The 21,689-nt window shown below is 40.7% G+C and overlaps 1 protein-coding gene across 2 annotated transcripts; it reads left to right on the forward strand.

The window, feature by feature from the left end:
- Positions 1 to 1,630: 1,630 nt before the first annotated feature.
- Positions 1,631 to 21,115, forward strand: ugt8 (UDP glycosyltransferase 8). 2 transcript variants are annotated; one of them, XM_018735635.2, is made up of 6 exons: positions 1,631 to 1,736; positions 3,725 to 4,551; positions 8,662 to 8,804; positions 15,623 to 15,699; positions 18,561 to 18,780; positions 20,353 to 21,115. In XM_018735635.2, the coding sequence occupies exons 2-6, from the start codon at positions 3,727 to 3,729 to the stop codon at positions 20,705 to 20,707; spliced, it is 1,620 nt and encodes a 539-aa protein (XP_018591151.1). In that variant the 5' UTR covers positions 1,631 to 1,736; positions 3,725 to 3,726; the 3' UTR covers positions 20,708 to 21,115. The 2 variants fall into 2 exon arrangements, with proteins under 2 accessions (XP_018591151.1, XP_018591150.1); XM_018735634.2 differs by having other exon boundaries at positions 1,631 to 1,721.
- The last annotated feature ends 574 nt before the right edge of the window (positions 21,116 to 21,689 follow it).

The raw sequence follows: 21,689 nt of genomic DNA on the forward strand, positions 1-21,689 counted from the left end.
CTACTGACCACCAGCTTTTTCTGGGGAGTCTCAGCACTTGGTTCTAAATACACCACTGCAATTATTATTATTATTATTATTATTATTTTTAAGTTAAAACTGGTAGACTTCATATTGTAAGAAGATTGAATAATTTTCTGCATAATTATTTCACTTTAATTTGACTAAATTTGTTAGCTTTGCTGTGCTATTGTTACAGTAAATGGATGACAGAAAAGCATTGATGTTGACTGAAATGTTGCCTTTTTCATTTTAATACTTTGTATTGACTGGTTGCCCATAGTTGGCGCGAAATGTATACGCATATATATATATATATATATATATAAAAAATACACACAGTATGTATACGAAATGACATAGGAGGAACTTCCATTGTTGAACATATGCATTCTATAAAGCGCGGGTCTCAAACTGAACACGGAGAAGTGGACCGAAGTGTCTTTCGGAGCCCTTCACAATGACTGCATCCAAGGCAAGCTGACACTGCGTCTGGCCAACGGGGAGCGTTAATGATTCAGGAGCTCCTGTCTTCAGGTTCCTTCCCTCAATGAGCAGAATTTTCTAGTCAGACTTGAGCAGAATTCCCATCTTTTTCAACAAACAATTATTGTGTGTGTGTGTGTTTATGGTCATTCATTTAAGGCCACCAGACTATTAACAGAGTCCATTATATTCTTAAAGAATATTTTTAAAAAGTCCTGTTTAACAGTTGTCGTAGTTGAAGTTGCGACTGAAACAAACTATAAACACACACACACACACACACACACACACACACACACACACACACACACACACCTGCGCAGTAATCAGAGCTCTTTATTAATAGGGTTGGGACAAACACCTGGTTGGACTTACCTGCAGCAGCGCTCCACCAACTCAGCCAGCAGGTGGCGCTCCTCCACTTCCCTAAACATTTCCTTGTACAGAAGCAACCAAACACACTGGGAGTTTATACATTAATTCAAACTATTAATGGTTATTTCTGTAAATTCATTCTATTTATTTGGTCCATCACTTTTTTCTGCTCAACATTTTCCACACCATGAAATGTAAACTACTGAATATGAAATGTAAATGTATCAAATATGAACAGTCCTTTGTAAATCTATTTCAAGGGGTTAATATAATAATGACAATTGTTATTAAAGACTACTATTACTATGCTCCTTGTTCATTCAGTTATAATATACATAAATAAAAGATCTAATAAGAGCAAATTCCAAAGTATACAAAATAATGCACTTAAGAGCAGCCCATAAATCTAAATTTAATTTTTCAAAGTTGCATTAGTGTGCATTAACTTCACGTGGCTCCTCTGGTTTGTAAGGTAGGGGTGAGACAATAAACTGGAGTGAAAAAAATTTTACCTCAATACCTAAGATCATTTCCATTGAAAAAAAATGTAAGATTATCCCCCCCCCTCCCCGAAACTTTGCTGGCTTCAATCGTCATGTTGCAGGAACATGCAGAGACACACACAGATCGCTCACCCCCTCCCGGGAACCTGTAAAACCTGTGCCACCTCTGCGCCACTCCCTCGCAAACCCTTTGGACTGGATGGGAAAGCTGCTCCGCCTCCCTTTAAACACACACCCAGAGGGAGAGTGTGTGCGTGATCCTCGCAGCCTGCAGAGCACACACCACCCTGTGGATATATCTCTCAGATCCACCAGTCCATCCATACTGGGAGCACAGTGGGACATCCACCTGTCCAGGTACGCTGAAGAAAGGTAGGGTGTGTGGGTCTGATCTCGACAGGTGTGGCACACTGAGCTCACCTGGCTGCTCAGCTCTCGGCTCCTTTCTCTGTTATTCCTCTCGCTTCTCACCCTCTGACTTTCCGTTAAGCCTCAGCTTTGTACCCTTGTGACAAATGTGGCTGCTTGTACTGCAGTCATATAGGCATGTGGAGGTAAAAGGAAGGCATTGTATCTGTCTTACTATGTTTTACCAGTGTTTCAAGCAGGAATCCTGCTGGCTTTGTGGGGTAAGGGAGGTGTTTGGTCCACTGATGATGAGATCGCTTGTTTGTCACACACTCGATGAGGAGATTACCCAAACACTAGGGCAAGAGATAAATTTGTGATAGAAAGGAGGGTAAAAGTCGTTCTACGTAATCCTGATGTCATAACTTTGCTGAAGTGTGTCTTTTCATATTCTTTTCTCCCTTGTACCAGAATTATCATAGTAATGACAGCACTCTAAGGTCCATTCAGGTTTTTTGCGAACGGAAAACTTGCAGACTCGCTCAAAACGAGACGCAGTTTAACCAGCATTACCTTCATATGATGAAATATAATAACTAACATATTGTCAGTAACTGTGGTGCCAGGAAATCGAAATATAGACAGAAACATACAGATTTTTTTTTTTTTTTTTTTTTAAATTTAAGGTGAACGTTAAGACAATCTGGATTTAGTGACTATTCTGCATTGTTTGTGAGGAACTGTTTTAATTTGACCTTTGTCTTATTATTATTACCCACTTGGTTTCAGAACAGTTAAGCTTCTGTAGGCTATTAAAGTGCAGCATTTATAGGCAGCGGTTTGAAAGAGCCGGGAATAAAGAAGGCCCAGGAAGGAGTGCGTTGTGCGTTTTTCCCCTAGCACACCTTAACCTGCGTTCTGCACATGTTCATGAGAAAGTCAGCGAGACAAATCCAGTCTGACAGGTTCTCAGAGGCCCGCTCTGTGGCTCACCTGTTGGCACAGTGACTACACACACTTAAACACCCTGGCTAGAGAACCCAGGGGACAGAAAATGTTCAGGACAGAGGAAACGTTCCTCACTGATTTGTGCAGAACCCCTGAGATCCAATTTATCGTCCTTTTTTTCCAGCATGAGGACCTAGTGGATTTGCTCATATCAAAACAACAACTTATTATAATAATAAGACTGATTAAACCAGGTGATTTAGCTCTGCTAATAAAAGTAATTTCTTATCAAACTCTTAATTTTTTCCATAATACTCTTCATTCTTAAAATTGATGGGTTTTCAGATTTCGCTGATTTCATTTATATGGTTCGTTACAATTTTTTAATTGCTAATAAGTTTGATTGCGCATAATATTGTTTCACAGTACTTTAAAATAGCTATGCTGCATAAAGAAAAAACTAAAATTTATATTTCAAGGGCAAATTTATATTTGGTAGTTGCAAACTCACACCCACATATGACTGGTTTTGCAGCTGACAGTTATGGCACAAAGTCAGATTTCAGCAATGATTTCCAATAAATGGATCACTCGCAGAAAGCTCAGTTTCTCATTGCGTAAGATCAAGTGGTTGGTCATAGTCGCATGCTTATTGTACTTCCAGTGTCTTTCTCTGATGCTATTGCAGCACACCTGCATGTTAACATTTGTACTGAAAGGGTGTGACAATTTCGGCTAATTTCGTTTTTTTTTTTTTTTTTTTTCGTGAGTTGGGTACATGCCGGAAAGGTAAAAGGAGCTTTTAAAGTGCAAATGAATCCAAGAAATAAGAATGGGAGTTGGCTGATTCTGTGAAATTGTTCAATGGCTGCTTTTGTCCTGATGCAAAAGCTCACAGTGCTGGTGTGTGATTATTAAGGTAATTAGAATGACAGGGTAATTGATGTAGGTGAAGTTCTACGCTTTACCCAGAGTTTCCGATTGCTACGCGTGCTGCTGAGTGACACCCACCCTTGTTCAGTCCATTGCTGCTTATTTCTCCTTTGTTTCTGTTCACTACACAGCCATGAAGTTGTATCCTGCCATAGCTGTGTTTCTGTGCTGTGTTGCTGCTAGCTTGACGTGGGCTGCCAAAATCGTGATCGTGCCTCCTATCATGTTTGAGAGCCACTTGTACATCTTCAAGACTTTAGCCTCTGCCCTGCATCAGGAGGGCCACGACACCGTGTTCCTGGTGTCAGAGGGCCGGGATGTGCCCCCATCCAAGCACTACCGCCTACAGCGATACCCTGGTATCTTCAACAGCACGACTGCGGACGACTTCCTGCAGTCCAAGGTGAAGAACATCTTCTCGGGACGCTGGACAGCGCTGGAGCTCTTCGACATCTTGGACCACTACTCTAAGAACTGTGATGTCATGGTGGGCAGCGGGGCGCTCATGTCCCGGCTAAAGGAGGAGAAGTTCGACCTGCTCTTGGTCGATCCCAACGAGATGTGCGGCTTTGTGATTGCCCACCTCCTCGGGGTCAGGTACGCAGTCTTCAGCACAGGCCTTTGGTACCCGGCCGAGGTGGGGGCACCTGCACCTCTCTCCTACGTTCCCGAGTTCAACTCTCTGTTGACTGACAGAATGACCCTTTTCCAGAGGATTACAAACACCGCTGTTTACCTGGTCTCCCGCTTTGGGGTACAGTTTCTGGTGCTGCCCAAGTACGACCGGATAATGAAGAAGCACAACATTCAACCCGAGGTGTCGATGCACGACCTTGTTCAGGGGAGTCGACTGTGGATGCTTTGCACCGACTTGGCCCTCGAGTTCCCGCGCCCCACCCTACCTCACGTGGTATACGTTGGAGGCATTCTCACCAAACCTCCAAACCCACTTCCAGAGGTGGGTAATTCCTACTATACACTTAGTGCTCTGCGTGCTGAAAGTGACCTCCGCTGGCGCATGGTCTGTAGCACGTAGCAGTTGGATGTGTATCATTAACCTAATGGACAATAGCATTAGCCTAATAGCCTGTAGAATATAACAGCTGGATCTTTATCTCGCATTCACCGTTCTTATTAGCAGTATCGTGTTCCACATCAGGGGGTGCGGTGGCGCAGTGGGTTGGACCGCAGTCCTACTCTCCGGTGGGTCTGGGGTTCGAGTCCCGCTTGGGGTGCCTTGTGACGGACTGGCGTCCCGTCCTGGGTGCGTCCCCTTCCCCCTCCGGCCTTACGCCCTGTGTTGCCGGGTAGGCTCCGGTTCCCCGTGACCCCGTAGGGGACGAGCGGTTCTGAAAATGTGTGTGTGTGTGTGTGTGTGTGTGTGTGTGTGTGTGTGTGTGTTCCACATCTCGCAGCTTAAAGTGCATATGAACAAAGTTGGTAAAAATACTAACGTTTCAATTTTGCTGATGCTTTTCTCTAACAATGCTAAGCTGCTCACGCAGATTTACCTATTTATACGGCTGGATGACTTTCACGATGAGTACCTTGTTTTAAGGGTACTACAACAGGAGCTGGGATTCAAACCTGGGCGGCAGTTCTGATCCACTGTGCTACCTGCTGCCCCAGATAGTCGTGATATATTCTTACAAGTGCTCTATTCTTATTCTTAGTAATAAAGTCTGATAGCAAAACAGGGTTACATATCAAATTAGACTCCTTATCAAATGCCGCAGCCTTTCGTTATTTTTTTTTTTATTTTTTTATAACAGATCCACGTCACGGAACACTGATAGCGCAAGTGGGCAAAAAGTGAAGGCAGGCTGTATCTGCTGGGCAAATCCGGAATGCCAAATGTCCAATGGTGTATTGTGAAACCTCTCAGCATTATGCCGTTGCTTGTTAAATGTGGCCATTGTTTACTTTGTGGAGAGGACACAGGGTCCTGTGTTTGACGTGGTTTGTCCGTGCCAGCCCGGTCTGGGGCTTTATGGACGCAGCTGGACAGGCCGCTGTTTGCCCAAAATGAGTGGTTTTTATTCCTCCTTCTTTTCCTCCCAGCTTCAGATTGTAAAAACACTAAGAGTGTGGTCAGAGTGAGAGGACAGAGTGATGAGGAGGCTGCTTGCCGAGAGGGGTTTAGGGTTTTATTACACTAAATAAAGCAATAGTGACTCGAAGCCGTGGGTTACATTTCGTTCATATTTAATTCAGCGTGGTTGGGTTTAAAATGCACAGTGGATTACGAGAACGTAAATTTTACATTTGCCCAGACAGAACTGGTTAAAAGAAAACTGCTGGAAAGAATAGTTGCTATAACATGAACACATTGCTGTTTTTGCACATCAATGCAGTGCTCTCAGTTTTTTTCCTGAATATTGGTTAGCATACTTCTTAAATCTTGAACAATGGTGTGTTAACTCTGGATTGAGGGCATATATGTTGAGGGCTGGACCTTATTTACGATGTTAAATTTACATATGTATATCAGTTGCACTGCGGCCTACAGCATTTCCGTCTTTAAATTTACCAGTGTCGAGCATTACAGAGTGTTCGGGAATTAAATGCCTGAACTTGATTATAATCTTCACCACACATACCATTGCTCTGGCACAGACCTCTCATCATTGAAATTCATATCATTCTTCCAAGCGCAGATTGAAAGCATCTTGTCATCCGTGGTAAAAAGTACAGTGCTTTACTGTAAAACTGCATGTAATTAAAAATCCTTGATCGGATCTAGGTAGTAAACAATCTCTACACATTTAAACACATGAGGCATTCCATGGTCCATTGGGTGCTAATCCACAACCTGTGTCTCTACCAAGTGGTTTCACATATTTTCAAGGTAATAAATTAGTTCCTGTGTAAGTAAATAAAATTTGAGACAAATTGGTTTGTGAATACAGTTGAAAATATAACCATCAATTTAATCCCTATTTCTAGCTCTTGAGGGTGTTTGACTTGTAACAAGTTCTCCATTGAGCTCTTTGGCCTTTGTCTGAAGAGAGAACTGGCGTTTATGATTAATAAGAGCTGAATGTCAACGTAACCTATTTAAACACATTTTCAAAAGGACAAGCTGAACAGTTTACAGAAGGTTCTAAGCCCATGTGCAGCTCACCGATTCTTACCCCTGAAGATCTACATGGTCGTTTCAGAGGACACAATGGACACTTAAGGTGTACCATTCCCTTTTGGACACTAGCAACATCTGTTCCAAGGTTTACTTGGCATCAGGACTATGTGAGCCTGAACCTGTGATAAGCTGCAAAGAAACTAACATTATAAAAGGAAAAAGTCAAGATGTGCGTTTAGGCAATTTAGACATTTTAAAAACACATTTCATAATGGAGTCTGACTCTTCACCGCTTGCTTTCGAATTTAAGAATGTTTGCAGCAAGTTCTAAGAGAACATTTTTTAGGAGGAGGCTAGTTGCCTTCGCCTTCGTGACTTTAAAGTACGAGCTGAACAATGAACTATTGTCTTTTTTGGCCTGTGAGAAGCACTCTGCTTGTTCTGGTAACTTTATGGTGTTTTCCTCTAAGGTTATTTGAAAGAAGAATGGGAAGACAAAATGGATATGGCGCAAAATGTTAGTGATGGCCACATGCTGTATATTGAAATATGTAACTGTAAAGGGGTTTTTGTTTTCTTCTTATAAACTAATAATGTGAAGCACCCCCCTCCCCCTGCCAAAGAAAGTAAATAAGGTAAATTTGAAAGTTAAAAATACTGTATTTGGTTCATCGATGGACAAACCTATAGTACTACAATAGATTTTTATAGTTTTGTTGAATTTATTGATTCTTTTTTCCTCCTTTGGTTGTGGGTGGCAAAGAACAAATATTGCTCGTAGTTTTCAGTCCTCTTGGTTACATTGGTGGAAAGTACAAGATAACGTTAATTGTAAACCAAAAGGAAAGCACAGTCCTTCATTTCATACAGAAGGTCAGAGGATATTTGCCCTTCTCAATGGTCCTTTTTTTTGAGCTAAGTTCAAGTTCTTCCAACATCTTATGGGTTGAACATATTTATATTTAGCTGACACTTTTCTCCAAAGTGACTTATAATGTTTAGGCCACATTTATCTACCCATTTATACAGCTGGGCAATTTTACTGGAGCAGTTTAGGGTAAGTGCTTTGCTCGATGGTACTTCAGCTGAAGCGGGGGATCAAACCTGTGACCTTGGGAGCTAAAGGTAGAAGCTTTAACTACTTTGCTACCAGCTGCTCTGGATAGCATATAACATAATGATTCTTGCCTTATGGCTAAGGATTGCTTTTGGTCTTGCTTTGTCAACTGCACTTCCTGTACAATAACTGGGAAGACTATGCAAGCATGTACGGCATGACTGACATTTCAGTCCACTCAATTTTTCCTTTAAAGCACCAGGTGCTGAATTAATATACCTTAAAACACAACTTAGTGGGCTATGGAGATGAGGCTGCATGAAATTTACAATTACTATCATAAAACTGAAATCAGAATGCTTCAGTGACAGAAATATGCTGTGAATAACCTGTGAGTACAATGCCTGAGGAAAATGGGATGGCAAAGAACAATAAAATGCATAATGTGGGATGAGAGAGCCAAGTTTATATTCTGTCCAGTACTGACCCAGCATTTGGTTTTAATCTTTAATTTTTTTTTTTAAAGAATATCCCATCATAACAAAGTATAGCATTTGTCACACTCATTTTCACCATTAGAATTTGGACAAAGTTTTCCACTCGCTAATTTATATTGTACAGTTAAAGGCGTTTATGAACAGTGTGCGTTAAACATTTTCATTGTCTAAGACCACATTATCAGATACTTGCCCTAGTAGAGCTATTTAACAGTCAAATTCAGTTCTATAACTGAGAATAATATTTCAAGAAGCAGTTCACGAAGCAGACTGATTTCAAGAAAGCAAAATGCAGACCAAGCACAAAATAGGAATTAGACAAGTTGCAGGGTACTTTACTTCTTAAATGAGTTCAAGTAGAAATGACCTATTGCTGCATTCTTGTTTGTATTAAACGTTGCTTCCCATTAAACAAGCGTTCGTATTTCTCTGTAGGAATTTCTAATGTGGGCAAACAGCTCAGAAGAAGATGGCTTTGTGCTGGTTTCTTTTGGAGCTGGCGTCAAGTACTTGTCTGAGGACATTGCGAAGAAGCTGGCCGGCGCGTTGGCTCGTCTTCCTCAGAAGGTCATCTGGAGGTATGGTCTTCATGTATCCTAAAAATGTTCCATAAGTACGACAAGGGTGTGCTGTGGATGATGCTGTAACGGTATGAATAATATAAATTCAAGGTGATGTGTGTCAGGGGGCCTTGTACCTGGTAACGGAATTGAGCTGATCAGTGAAATTCAGCATGACCCATGAAAGGTGTTTCCTTCACAGTAGATATTGATGAACTAGCTGAGTCTGACACGTAACTGAAGTATTTTTCTAAATTTATTTCCACGTGTGCCAGCCATTCATTATCCAGGGAAACTCATTCTGAATTTTCCAAACTCACTGCACCGAGCTTGTGACCGATACTGAGAGTGTTTTATGTGTGTAGAGGTAAGAGAGGGCAAGCAGAACCACTGCCAGAGTTGTGTGAGTTAGTTCCCACAGTTATTGATTTGTACAGTTTTTTTTACTTTCTTTTAAAGGGCCAGCATCTTTTTTTCCCCAAGAAGACACCTTTACATTTATTCATTTAGCTGATGTTTTTTTCCCAAAGCAACTTACAATGTTAAGGTTACAATTATTACAGCTACAAGCTTACAATAACTTGCCCATTTATACAGCTGGGTGATTTTACTGGAGCAATTTCAGGGTAAGTACCTTACTCATGGGTACTACAGCTAGAGGTAAGGCTCAAACCTGCAACCTTTGGGTCTAAAGGCAGCACTTCTAACCCCTATGCTACCATCTATTTTTACTGTTTTTACACATGCTGTCTGGTGCTGATCCTTCAGCCTGTTGGCCTCCGATAAGTCACAGATGGTGCAGCAGTGCTGTCTGAATGAGCAATGCTGCGATGTCACTAGGATCTATCCTTGAGCGCCATACATGGGCATTGTATTCCACTGTATACACACCTCAGCTAGTGTAATGAAATTGGAGTTATGTAAATGAATGTGTGACGTAGAGCTACTTGCACCGAAACTTGCCAAAGATAAGGATTTCAGATAAGAGAATTTGTATTTATGTATAGTACTTGGAAGACAAGGACATTTTAAGATATTTCTTATGATCCATACAACAACGGGAAATAAAATACTCTTGTTCGTCAGCTGGTCATATGTTGTTGAGTAGAAGTTCAGTAAAGGAGTTTTCTCTGTGTGCGATACAATGCCATACATACTCATGCTTTGAGCACCTAGGTATCAGTCTAATTGTACTTTGCTGTTATCTGTATTAGGTGCACATGTTTCTTGAGACCTGTAATGACATTCTGAACCCTTTGTTCCATGAGTTACTTTTCTGGAGTTGCACTAAGGTGATTTTGACCTACAATTCAGACAAAGTAAAATACACACTAATGAGCTAGCCTTCAGTGAACATGTGATTTAGTATTAAAATGAAGTCCTTTTGATCAGAATGTAAATAAAGAATTATGCGTTACCCTTTGGTTTAAAAAGTTTCTTCGCTTTCCCTTCTGCTTTTTTGACATTCTATTTGTTCAGATCTTTTTGTCAGAATAGAGGCTCAGAGAAATGACACCAGTATTGTTTTTATGTAATTTCCATGATCTGGAGGATAATGAAATGTGCAGTCATAGGTGTGGAAAAAGTAATTGTTCCTTCACAATCGATAACTGGTTGTGTCACGTTCAAGTACAATGAGTGCGACTAAGTACTTCCTGTAATTGTTGACCCAGGTCTCAAGTCACATTGCTGTGGAGGAATTTTGGTCTACTTCTCCATGCACAAGTGCTTCAGCTCAGCAGCATTTGCAGGATTCTGAGCATGAAAGGTCTTTTCAGGTCTTGTCACAACATGTCAGCCAGACTCAGGTCAAGGCTTTGACTAGGTCATTCCATTTTATTTTATTAATTTTCCCAATGATTTTGAGGTTGACTTGCTTGTATGTTTGGGATTCTTATCTTGCTGCATAACACAACTGTGCTTCAGCTTCTGCTGTCAGGCTGACATTCTCTTTTAGAATTATCTGACACAAGTCAGGAATTCATGGTTCCTTCAGTGATTGCAAAGCACCCAGGTTCTGTTGCAGAAAAACATCCCCAGACCATCACACTGCCACCACGATACTTTACTGCTGGTAGAAGGTTTTTTTACTCTGAATGCTGTTTTTAACAGAAATAATGGGGTCTGTGTCATCTAAAGTTTCATTTCTTATTCATTGTTCCACATAACATTGTTCCAGATTTCTTCTGAAACATTTAAATGCTTTTTGGCAAACTGTATGTAAGCTTTCATGTTCTTTTTGATGAGCAGTAGCTCTGCCTTACCACTCTTCTGCGTTTCCAGATTAAGCATGGTGTTTTCCTTATTTTATTCATGAATATTGACTTAAGGTAAGAGAAGCCTACAGTAGATTGATAGATATTTTTACAGGCTTCGTCTTGTGTTCATGAAAAATTTTTATGCCTTGCTCATGGAGAGATTTTGGCAGGGTGGCCACTTGTGAATAGATTCACCATGGTTCCAAACTTTCTCCATTTGATGAACATAGGTCTGAATGTAGTTTGATTGAGGTTAAGGACCTTAAACACTGGTGTAACTCAACCGTTTTGTTTTCTAACCCATGCTTTCATGTAATTATGTTCCATTTGTTTCGTTATCCAATAAAATACCAGGAAAATGACAGAAAAGGGATACAGTTATGCATGGAGAAGTGGGCCAAACTTCCTCCAAAGTGATGTGACACCTTGATCAACAGTTATAGGAAGTATTTAGCCATTGCATTCTAATTCTAAGGAAGAATGTCAGGTCCTCCTCCAGTCTGACAGCTGAAGTTAAAGCACAGTTGGGTCACGCAGTACAACCAGTCAATGATTTTGAGGGCACAGTTACTTTTTCACTTTTATTATTCCATGTTTTTGTCTTCCAGACCAACTAACATAAAAACAAAACTGGTGTATTTTTTTCTCTCTAGTTCAATTCACATTCTGCCAGAACTGACTAAAAGATCTGATCAAATTTAATCTTAAAAAAGGTGAGACGGGTATGGTCGTACAAAGGTTTTTAAGAAATGCAACAACAATAGAAAGAACCCAAGCTTTGAGAAATGGCCTCTGTGTGGTTTTTGGCTCTGCAGTCCTTTGACTCTCCTTATAAATAGCATTACCACACCTCACCCTCATCAGCCAGTTGTGGTCAATAATCTTAGGAGGTGGCAGTGCATATATCTGCAGGCCATAAGAGGAAAATACTTTTTCTCAGCACTTAAAATCTGTTTTCACAAACAAAGCATGAAAATGTTCTCACGGCTTATCGATTGCTTGCTTCTGGAAGTACGGCCATATATCACTTACTAACAGTACTTATTTTGTGAAGTCTATGACATGCATGAATTTGCCATGTGATTGTGATATGGAAACACCTGTAGTTTCTCTTTACCCTCCCTGTTTAAATTTAACTATTCTCCATAACTAGTAGATACTCCATTTCTTGACATTTTTAGTGAACATGTCAAGTTTTTTGTTGAAACTGTTAATTTTAAGGGAAGGTTCTGATTTTTGCTGGTTTATTTTGTAGCAAAATTAAAAAGAAAAAAAAAACTGAATATACAGTACATACCAGAAGCTGCTGTCTCTTGTATCTCCCTTCCTAAAAATGTTACAGTAATCTCCTGTATATTGACCCAAAGCACAAGTCAGCTGAGTCTTACACATGTTATAAAAGTGTGTTCTAGCCAGACACTGAACCTGTGTCATTGGCCACACTGTACCGCGTCATTGTGGTCGGGCGAATCAAGTTCATTTGTGATGCAGTGCTACAGTAAGAGTTAATTGGAGTCTTTTAATAGGTGTGTGTCTTTGAGACTGCAAACAAATCCTCAGAGACATCACACTAAGCAACGGCTGATGCCCAAATCACAGAGGACAAGTATCTGTGCGCAAAGGTTAGTTAAGAGGCAGAATAGAGTGAGGGGGAAAAAAAATCATGCTAAGGAAACAGCAACCAAAGAAGTACTTCCGCTCTGCCCTCCATCCCTTGTCAACAAATGCTTGTCCAATACTGGATCCCAATGGTCCACAGCCTGTTCCAGACGCATAGGGTGTGTTGCAGGGCACACCCTGGATGGGACAATGATCCATTGCACGACAATGACATGAACACACACAAAGGGCAATTTAGAGTCCCTAGTACACCTGAAAGACACATCTTTGGACTGTGGAAGGAAACAGGAGCACTTGGAGAGAACCCACACAAACACAGGGAGACCATGCAAACTCTACACAGACTGAGCCACATTTGAACCCATGTCCAAACCCACAGCCCAGATACTGTATGGCACTAGGGCTGCTATATCGCCAGCGTGCTTTGTATAATTAACATTTCCCTTCATTGTTCACGACAGCTCCTTGTAGGCTTGTGGCACAATGATGGGAAATTTAAAAAAGCGACAGATGTAATGCTCTGCAGGTTAGCATTAATTAGAACATTTAGCAGATAAGAACCGAAGTCCACTTGCTCATGTGCCTTCCTTTGAGTATCTGAAACAGTCATCATAAAATGCTATGGTCAAGGGAATATTTCTTTTAACCCGACTTACTCACTGTCAGCCTGAAATGCAAAAGGTCAAAATTTAATTTCTGAAACCAAATTTAATGTAATTGAACTTAGTCCTTCACAGTTATCAGCTACAATTTTTTTTTGCCCCTCAGTATGAAATATGCCACAAGAGTTAGAAGTAATTTTTAAATTCAAAGGAAAAAATGTTAAACTATTTTCTGCTTATAGGAGGAAAAAACTAATCAGCACAGATAAAAAGCATGATAGACATGACCAAGGTAAAAGGTAATATAACCATGTTTAAAGGTCCAAATGTGGAAGATTAGTCCTAGGGCAGACCTGCTTTAATACCTTATGGCTGAGTTCTGCATTCAGCCCTAAGCTATTACTTCTTTTATCGTGGAGAAATTTTAAGCCCCTTTGTGTTGACTCTAACAAGGTACTTATTTTAGCCAGTAAAACCAAGCAAACGGAATGTCGAGTAAATATACAAGAACTGTATCTCGTACAAAATAGTGTACATTTTCTATCTTTTTTTTCCTCCCCATTTTCTCTAGTCTTGTCTCATGCAGGGTTGTGGCTCTACAGAGCATATTGCAGCATCCTAGAGTAGGAGGAAGGATACACCCTGGACAGGACACCAGTCCATTGGAGTCATTTTAATACCAAATTAATTTATTTTTACCTAGGGTGAAATTATCTTTACAGCAGGGTGCTAGTAGGGTTGTTTAACAAGGATTAGATCAAATGCAAAACGTTCACGTTTTTAGCATAACTGTTCATACAGGAGCAGCATATCAGTTTTAACATGTTATAAGTGGAGGTCTTGTTCAGATGAAGTTTGCCTGTCACACATTTGCTTTTGCAAATTGCTGTAGCTGAATAACACATGGACTTCCTTAGATGGTTCATTAATTTTGGCCCTTGCAGTATCTTTGGATTTTACCTATTGTCTGTCTTTCAAACAGTTTTGAAGCAAACTCATTAGCTGGTCAATAATGACAAGAACTGGCCATCTAAGGTTTCAAAAAAGGGGGGGGGGGGAACACATTGTAGAAATTGGAGGTAAAATGACCAAGGGGACATTCATAATACAATCACTGTTGTAAACAGGGTTATACAGAGTTTCATTTGTACTTAATTTGCTGTCTAAGTGGCCATTCCACCAGCTTTAAAGCCGTTTTTTTTTTTTTTTTTTTTTTGCAATAAACAAAATCCTAGAAGTTTCTGGAATAAACTGGAAACAAGAAAAGCCCTGTGCACACAAGAGATTGTTCAGCACTGAGCCACAACAAAAATAGCTGGGATGTAAATTGCAGCCTAAGTCACCCAGCAGATTATCTGAGGGCCTGACTGGTTAATCATGTACTAGTGGCACTCGCTGACTTCCCAATTTCATGAAGAGTGAGTTTTAACCAGCAGCCACTACTCGAGTATTATTTTTATTTATATTAATGATGATGATGATAATAGTATAGTTAGTATGCCACCTGTTGCAGAGTATATTGGAATATAATCACTACTATCATTGGCTGTTCGTGGGGTTCTAGGTGAGTGTGTGTGTGTGTGTGTGTGTATATATATATATATATATACACGCGTGTAATATGTTTGTGTGGGTGTGTAACGGCTTATCAGCAAACTTGTGAAAGATCAGACTACTGTTTTTGGATTTTTTTACAGCAGTAATATAAAATCGATGTTTCAGTGATTAAAAACGCTTTGTATTAGTACACAATGATCTGATCAGGTGAATTTCATCATTTCTGGAAACATGGGGAACATGTAGGCTGAGTGAAATATTCACAGTAAGCACGTAAACTGAGCTGGGTGCAATTTCCAATGTAAATATCTTTCATACTTGTATCCGGGGCTGTTTTACATGTCAACCGAGGGCGTTTTCGGTCTCTGTATGGTTCAGCTGTAGCAGTCGTGTCTCCTAATCTAGCTTACGCCTAACCATCCTACGCATGTAAAAAATAAATAAATAAGGAGGAAAAAAGCTTGAATTGTTTCTTTGATTCCATCCGTTCTGAATGTCTCCTTTGTCATTGTTTTAGGGATAACTTATGCAGTGAAATGTGTTGTGCTCTTCTGTGACAGGAAGCAAATCAAAATAATTGCAAATGTGTAGCTTATGCATAAAAATGTTAATCAAGCTGCAGAGTTTAGGATGGAAAACTGGAAAGTGAGCTAGATCCGAAATTGTGCTGATCACCAACAACCTTGTGAAAGTGCCCGTGACTTTGCATAAAGATGCCAGTAAAGGTTTCATTTCTAAAATGCAGCCATGAGGAAACTCCTTTTTTTCCCCCCTCTGAGCTATTGTTCTTTGCTTCCAGGTTTTCAGGGACTGCACCCAGCAACCTGGGAAACAACACCAAGCTGGTGGACTGGATGCCACAGAATGACCTTCTTGGTAAGTGGAATAAAGTGCTATAAAGTCACCTATGTCCCTAATAAAAGGCATTTATATATCTTTTTTTTTTTTTTAAATAAATCCTCTTGTGGGACATACATTTATGTTGCACACAATCACTTTTAAGAGCTACAACAAAATTCAGAGCAGAGTACAGGCATGCCTTGATATACAAAATTCTTTCCTGAAAATGACGGGGTTATGAAAATTATTCATAACAAAAGCATATTTCCCCTATTTTACATGAGGAAAAAAATAATTGTGATCCCAGCCTATCCAAAAACCCTAAACATTTTTTCCCAAATATCACTAAAACACTCTAAAACAAATACCTATATATATATAGGTATAACTATCAACCCATGACTTCAGCGTAATATAAAACACTCTGCTGAGGTATTTTCTTAACTAGTTGATCAGGTAAACTTAACTTTTGTTGTGAACCACTTTCTAAAACTACTCACTGCTGGTAAAATGCTCTAACAAACCTGAAAAACCATCAGCTAAACTTTTCCTAATTGCTCTGCTTCCTCTGCAATCTTTCAATGAAATGACATAATCAATATGGCCAAGAGACACGCCTGTGTATCTTCATACATTTTCCATTATGACTCACCAACATTCGGAGAGATCTGGATGCAGTCATACCAGCTATAGTACATCCCTGCACTTCCACGTCACTTGCCTGATGCCAGAATTTAATTTTTTATGCACTTTGATTATTCAAAAAAAAATTTAAAATCTGTATAATTTATCCGATGACCAACCAAGTTTGGCAGCTTTTACCCTAGGAAATTAGTTTTTCATATTTGCAGGGGTGGGGGGTGCGGTGGCGCAGTGGGTTGGACCGCAGTCCTACTCTCCGGTGGGTCTGGGGTTCGAGTCCCGCTTGGGGTGCCTTGTGACGGACTGGCGTCCTGTCCTGGGTGTGTCCCCTTCCCCCTCCGGCCTTACGCCCTGTGTTGCCGGGTAGGCTCCGGTTCCCCGTGACCCCGTAAGGGACAAGCGGTTCTGAAAATGTGTGTGTGTGTGTGTATTTGCAGGGGTTATGTTAGTTAATTACCACATCTATAACATTAATGTTCATAGACACACTGGAGCCGATTGTAATTTGTATGCATTTCCTCATCCTTAATAGGATCAGATAATGTGTTACCGGTGACCTTTACTATAGATCTGTGGTATTTCCCCACGTAGGCTGGGGGCTCAAAGAGAAACTGCTCCGGGCTCCTGTTTAACCACCCCACTCCGAGTAAATGAGGCAGTTGACCTCATGAACCTTCGCTGTCCTCCCCAACCCTTGCTCTCCTACCCCCTTCCACTGGCGACCGAGGGACAATCGGCCACTTGTGAAGACGGAGAACACAGGCCCTGTGTCATCGATTCACTGTTGGGCTGCTCGTGGTCATACAGCAAAGGCGTTAGACTTGCGCCTCCTAATGGAGCTCATCCATGACGTTCTCCTAACACGCTACTCTTTCCCAAGGAAGTTGGATCTTTAGTTTAGTGATGATCCTCCACTTGGTCAAACAATTCTGATGTCTTCCTGTAACTATACTTTAATCACTCATAAAGCATTCTCAGCACAAGGCTCGCAGTCAGCAAAACAGTATCTATGGCAAGGGTTCATGTTTCTAGCTAATGATTGCTCCTGGCTAGCAAAACGGGAATCGCAGCGCAATTCAGAGGCGCTCAGTCTCCTTGTGTTAATTTTTTTTTTTTTTTTGAGCTGTTGCTAAGCAACAAACTGATGAGTTGAAATGAAACTAACTCCACAGGTCACCAGTTGTTCTCATTTAGTGATAAAAACATTTGATTACCAAAGGAAATGGGACTAATTCCTTAAGCCACTTGCCACCTCTCCACATTTATAATTTGTTTAATATTTTTGCATACATGAGTAGGTATACATGAAGCAACAGTCAGCAGGTGGAAAAGTTGCCACAGTTGCTGTGTTATACTTGAAGGGCCCAGGTTCAAACTCCTGCTCTAGGATTTTTTTTTTTCAAAAAAAAAAAAAAAAAGCTAAGTAAAACATTTCTGTTCTGATGCTTGCAACTTCATCTTGTTTAGATAAGTGCAGCTCACTGTTACATACAGTTTTGGTTGGAAGGAAAGAGAGATACAACTGGGACAGTATCAGTGTGTCAGTGATTGTCACCTTTAACTTTAGAGCATTTTGCTTTCAGTTCAAAGCTTGTTGTGAATATGCGAAACAACCACCCGATTCAACTTTTTCATCTGAATTAGTCCTCACTGGTAAGAGTTAAGAGGAAAATATGGTGCCTGCAAAAGCCAGCAGAAGTGATGTAATGAATGTCCATTAATGGGAAATACATCACTCATTGTATCATTAAGAGTCAATGAGTAACTCTCAAACAAAATTCCGCTCTCAAATCGTGGCACGAAACCAAAAATCCTTGATTTTGACACCTGCCATCTATTTAACAGCCTATATTAGTTTAGATCAGTCTTGCCTTCTGTTATTTTGGTGTTATTGGGGGGGGGGGGGGGGGGGGGTGAAAACAGGTCATAAGCTGTAAAGTTAATAAAGAATTATGAATTTCTTATGGTTCCTGTTTTGTCCTTAGATACAGTATTTTTGGTTACTGTCAAAAGCATTTTTCAGAGCAGACACTTCAGCATTAAAAATATAATAAAGTTGGTCTTTCAATGTTTTTGTTCGAAGAGTACGTTTCCTTTAGTTTTTCTTAAACATCTCTATCTTTTGACAATATTTTTTGTCAATAGCAAGGCAGTTAATGTGATAATTAACATTATGCAGTGCATTTACTCAGCTGTATGTTTCCGCTGGTCATTTGCATCACACTACGCTCACTTTTGCGTTGCGTGTGTTCAAGGTCACCCGAACATCCGAGCCTTCCTCAGCCATGGGGGTCTCAACAGCATCTACGAGGCCATGTACCATGGGGTGCCAGTGGTGGGAGTGCCACTCTTTGGAGACCACTATGACACCATGACCCGGGTGGAGGCCAAAGGAATGGGCATAATGTTGGAGTGGAAAAAAATGACAGAGGAGGACTTGTATCAGGCCATGGTGAAGGTCATTAAAGACAAAAGGTAATGGTGAACCAGTAACTTGACTTACCTAATTCACAGTTACATTTATTTATTCAACAAACACTTTTCTCCAAAGTGACTTCCAATGGACTCTACAGAGTGTTATCAGCCCACACACCTTATTCACCAAGGTGACTTACACTGCGTCACTCATCCATACATCAGAGGATGACACTCTCTCCATCACTCACACACTATAGGGGAACCTGAACAGCATATCTTTGTAGTGTGGGAGGAAACCAGACCACTCAATAGAAGCCCACACAGACATGGGAGAACATGCACACTTCACACAGACTGAGCAGGGATTGAACCCATGTCCTCTCACACCACTCAGGTGCTCCAAGACAGCAGCACTACTTGGTGTGCTACTGTGCCACTGTGCCACCCCAGATTTGTTTGATCAGGGTTGTAAGTAGCATGGTGAAAAGATGTGACTACAGAGGGTACTGCTTTGCAGATCCAATTTTAGTATGGAGTTCAGTCCAAGCAGTTTATGAAAACCTCCAATGTAATATTGAAAATAGGGGTAGCTGGTAGCATAGTGATTTGTTACTGCCTTTGGATCCAAAGGTTGCAGGTTTGATCCCCACCTCTGGCTGTAGTACCCTTCAGCAAGGTACTTACCCTAAAATTGCTCCAGTAAAATTACCCCACTGTACAAACAGGTAAAAAAAGAAAAAAAAAGTGTACATAGATTAACATTGTTAGCTGCTTTGGTGAAAAGCACCAGCTAAATGTAAAAATATTAAATTTTCTGTATATGAATAAAACATGACTCCAGATGACTATGTGGTTAGGTCTATATGTAAAGTCTTTATACTGTAATCAAGCAACTATTTTTTCATTTGTGGATTTTTATTTACTTTACTGTTTTCTCAAAAGGGATTATTGTTAATTAACATTGGTCTTTATTTTTTACTGTATATTTCAGGGTAAGTACCTGGCTCAGTAGAAGGTGGTATGCGAACCTCTTTTTTAATGCAAGACAGTTGCTCCAGCTACCTGTGACCCCTGTTGCCTGCTCTTAACACTCGGTGCTCTTGAATTCTAAGTGATTTTCAAGAGTTTAAAAAAGGCTTTCAGTCACCTACAGTAAGACTCCAATAAGACTGCAGTGCGATTTTTACTTCCTGAGCTGTTATGTGTCGTGTTATGTCTCCTCCTACTGGTTGCAGCAGAGCTGTGGCTCAGTGGAGATAAATCGCTAAAGTATTCCAGGTATCCCTTGGAGACAGTCTAACAGGCCCAGTTTACTATAAAGTCCTATAGTAAATTACAGTAGCCTGGCTTTTTAAAGGTATTTTTAACCATATTTGTTCATATTTGTTCACTCGTGTACATTTGGTGAAAGGACTCTGGTTTGAGCCCTACCTTTTGCTGTAGTGCCCATCATGAAGGCACTTACTGATACGGTAAAAATGACCCAAGCTGCATAAATCATTGAGAGCTACTTTGGAGAACAGCATCAGCCTTATGAATAAATTATACTTTGTCTGGCAAATGATTGGTTAGACTGCATTTGGACCCACAGCAAGGACAAAGAACAGAGTCCATATGCTTGCTTTTCAGGTACCGCCAGCGAGCGCACCTCCTGTCTCACATCCACAAGGACCAGCCGGGCCACCCGGTGAGCCGTGCCGTCTATTGGATCAGCTACATCCTGAGGCACGGTGGCGCCGAGCACCTGCGCTCCGCCGTCTACACCATTCCTATGTACCAGTACTTCCTGGTGGATGTGGTGGCCGTGCTGCTCGGGACTCTGCTCCTCATGTTGTACACGGCGCACCGGATGGTGAGGCTCTTTAAGGCTGAGGGACGCTTGGCATCCCCCGCCGGCAAGGCCAACGGACACTGCTACAACGGCATTCCCAACGGGAAGCACAAAAGGAACGGCCACATCAAGCACGACAAAAAAGTAAAATAGGGCGTTCTGAGGGTGGACCGCCGGGCTGGATGAGGCTGTGCGAGCGACTGATGCGGCGTGTGGAGAGCACCGATTAACGTCACTTTCACTTAAAACAAGAAAAAAGGCAAACGAGTAAATAACAAGTGGGGAGGCCAAAGTTCGTACTTTAAAATGGAGGAAAAATTTAGAAAACTTTGTTGTTAACCCCATCCCCCCCCAACCCCCCAGCTCTCCCTTCTGTGAGATGGAGTGAATGTTTTGCAGCTCCGAATGTCGAATCTGTCCTTGACGTCCGGGTGAACGGCATAATTTGACGTCTTAACATTTATAACGTGATCCTTCTATACAGCTGAACATCAGGTAAATATTTAAAGTAAATCTATTTATTACAGCAGAACTAATTTTATTTTGTCTTTTTTGTTTCTCTAGCACACAATTTTTTTCTTTTTTTAATTTAATTTTTACTTTTTTTAATATGAAACCTTAAATGTATGCGCAGAATTCACATATTTAGGTACCGGCTTTTATAGCTGCTACCCCTGTTTATGATGATCTCGTAGCTGTGCTGTTTGCTGCTAGATACACATGCTATCAAAATCCATTGAGAAAGATGACAGGTAAATATTTTTATTGTTGCGTGCAGTAGAGGGCATCAAGTGAGGGGGGAAAGGATGATACTGGTATGAATTAATATCCACTAATAATAAAGTTTGAATTGTATCCTCAGTAATATTTTAACTTGAACCTAGAAACAAAACAGGAAAAGTTTTTTTTTTTTTTTTAAAAACTTTTAATTAGTCTTTATCAGGGATGACAAATGAAACTAATAGTACTCAACCACCCATTCGGCACAAAGCCAATAGCCTAACTTGTAGCTATATATATATATTGTCAAAGTCAACTTTGTCATTCCACAATGTTTCTAGGACATACAGAAGAGTGAAATGGCGTTTCCTCTGGAGCACGGTGTGAACATAGAGAACAACACACACACACACAC

The sequence above is a fragment of the Scleropages formosus genome, chromosome 16 (genome assembly GCF_900964775.1).
Source record: "Scleropages formosus chromosome 16, fSclFor1.1, whole genome shotgun sequence".
NCBI lineage: Eukaryota > Metazoa > Chordata > Actinopteri > Osteoglossiformes > Osteoglossidae > Scleropages > Scleropages formosus.

Coding starts and splice junctions, on each gene's coding strand:
- ugt8 (XM_018735635.2), top strand. CDS start 3,727: ATGAAGTTGTATCCTGCCATAGCTGTGTTTCTGTGCTGTGTTGCTGCT. Junction 8,805..15,622: donor CCTCAGAAGGTCATCTGGAG/GTATGGTCTTCA, acceptor CTTTGCTTCCAG/GTTTTCAGGGACTGCACCCA. Junction 18,781..20,352: donor AAGGTCATTAAAGACAAAAG/GTAATGGTGAAC, acceptor CTTGCTTTTCAG/GTACCGCCAGCGAGCGCACC.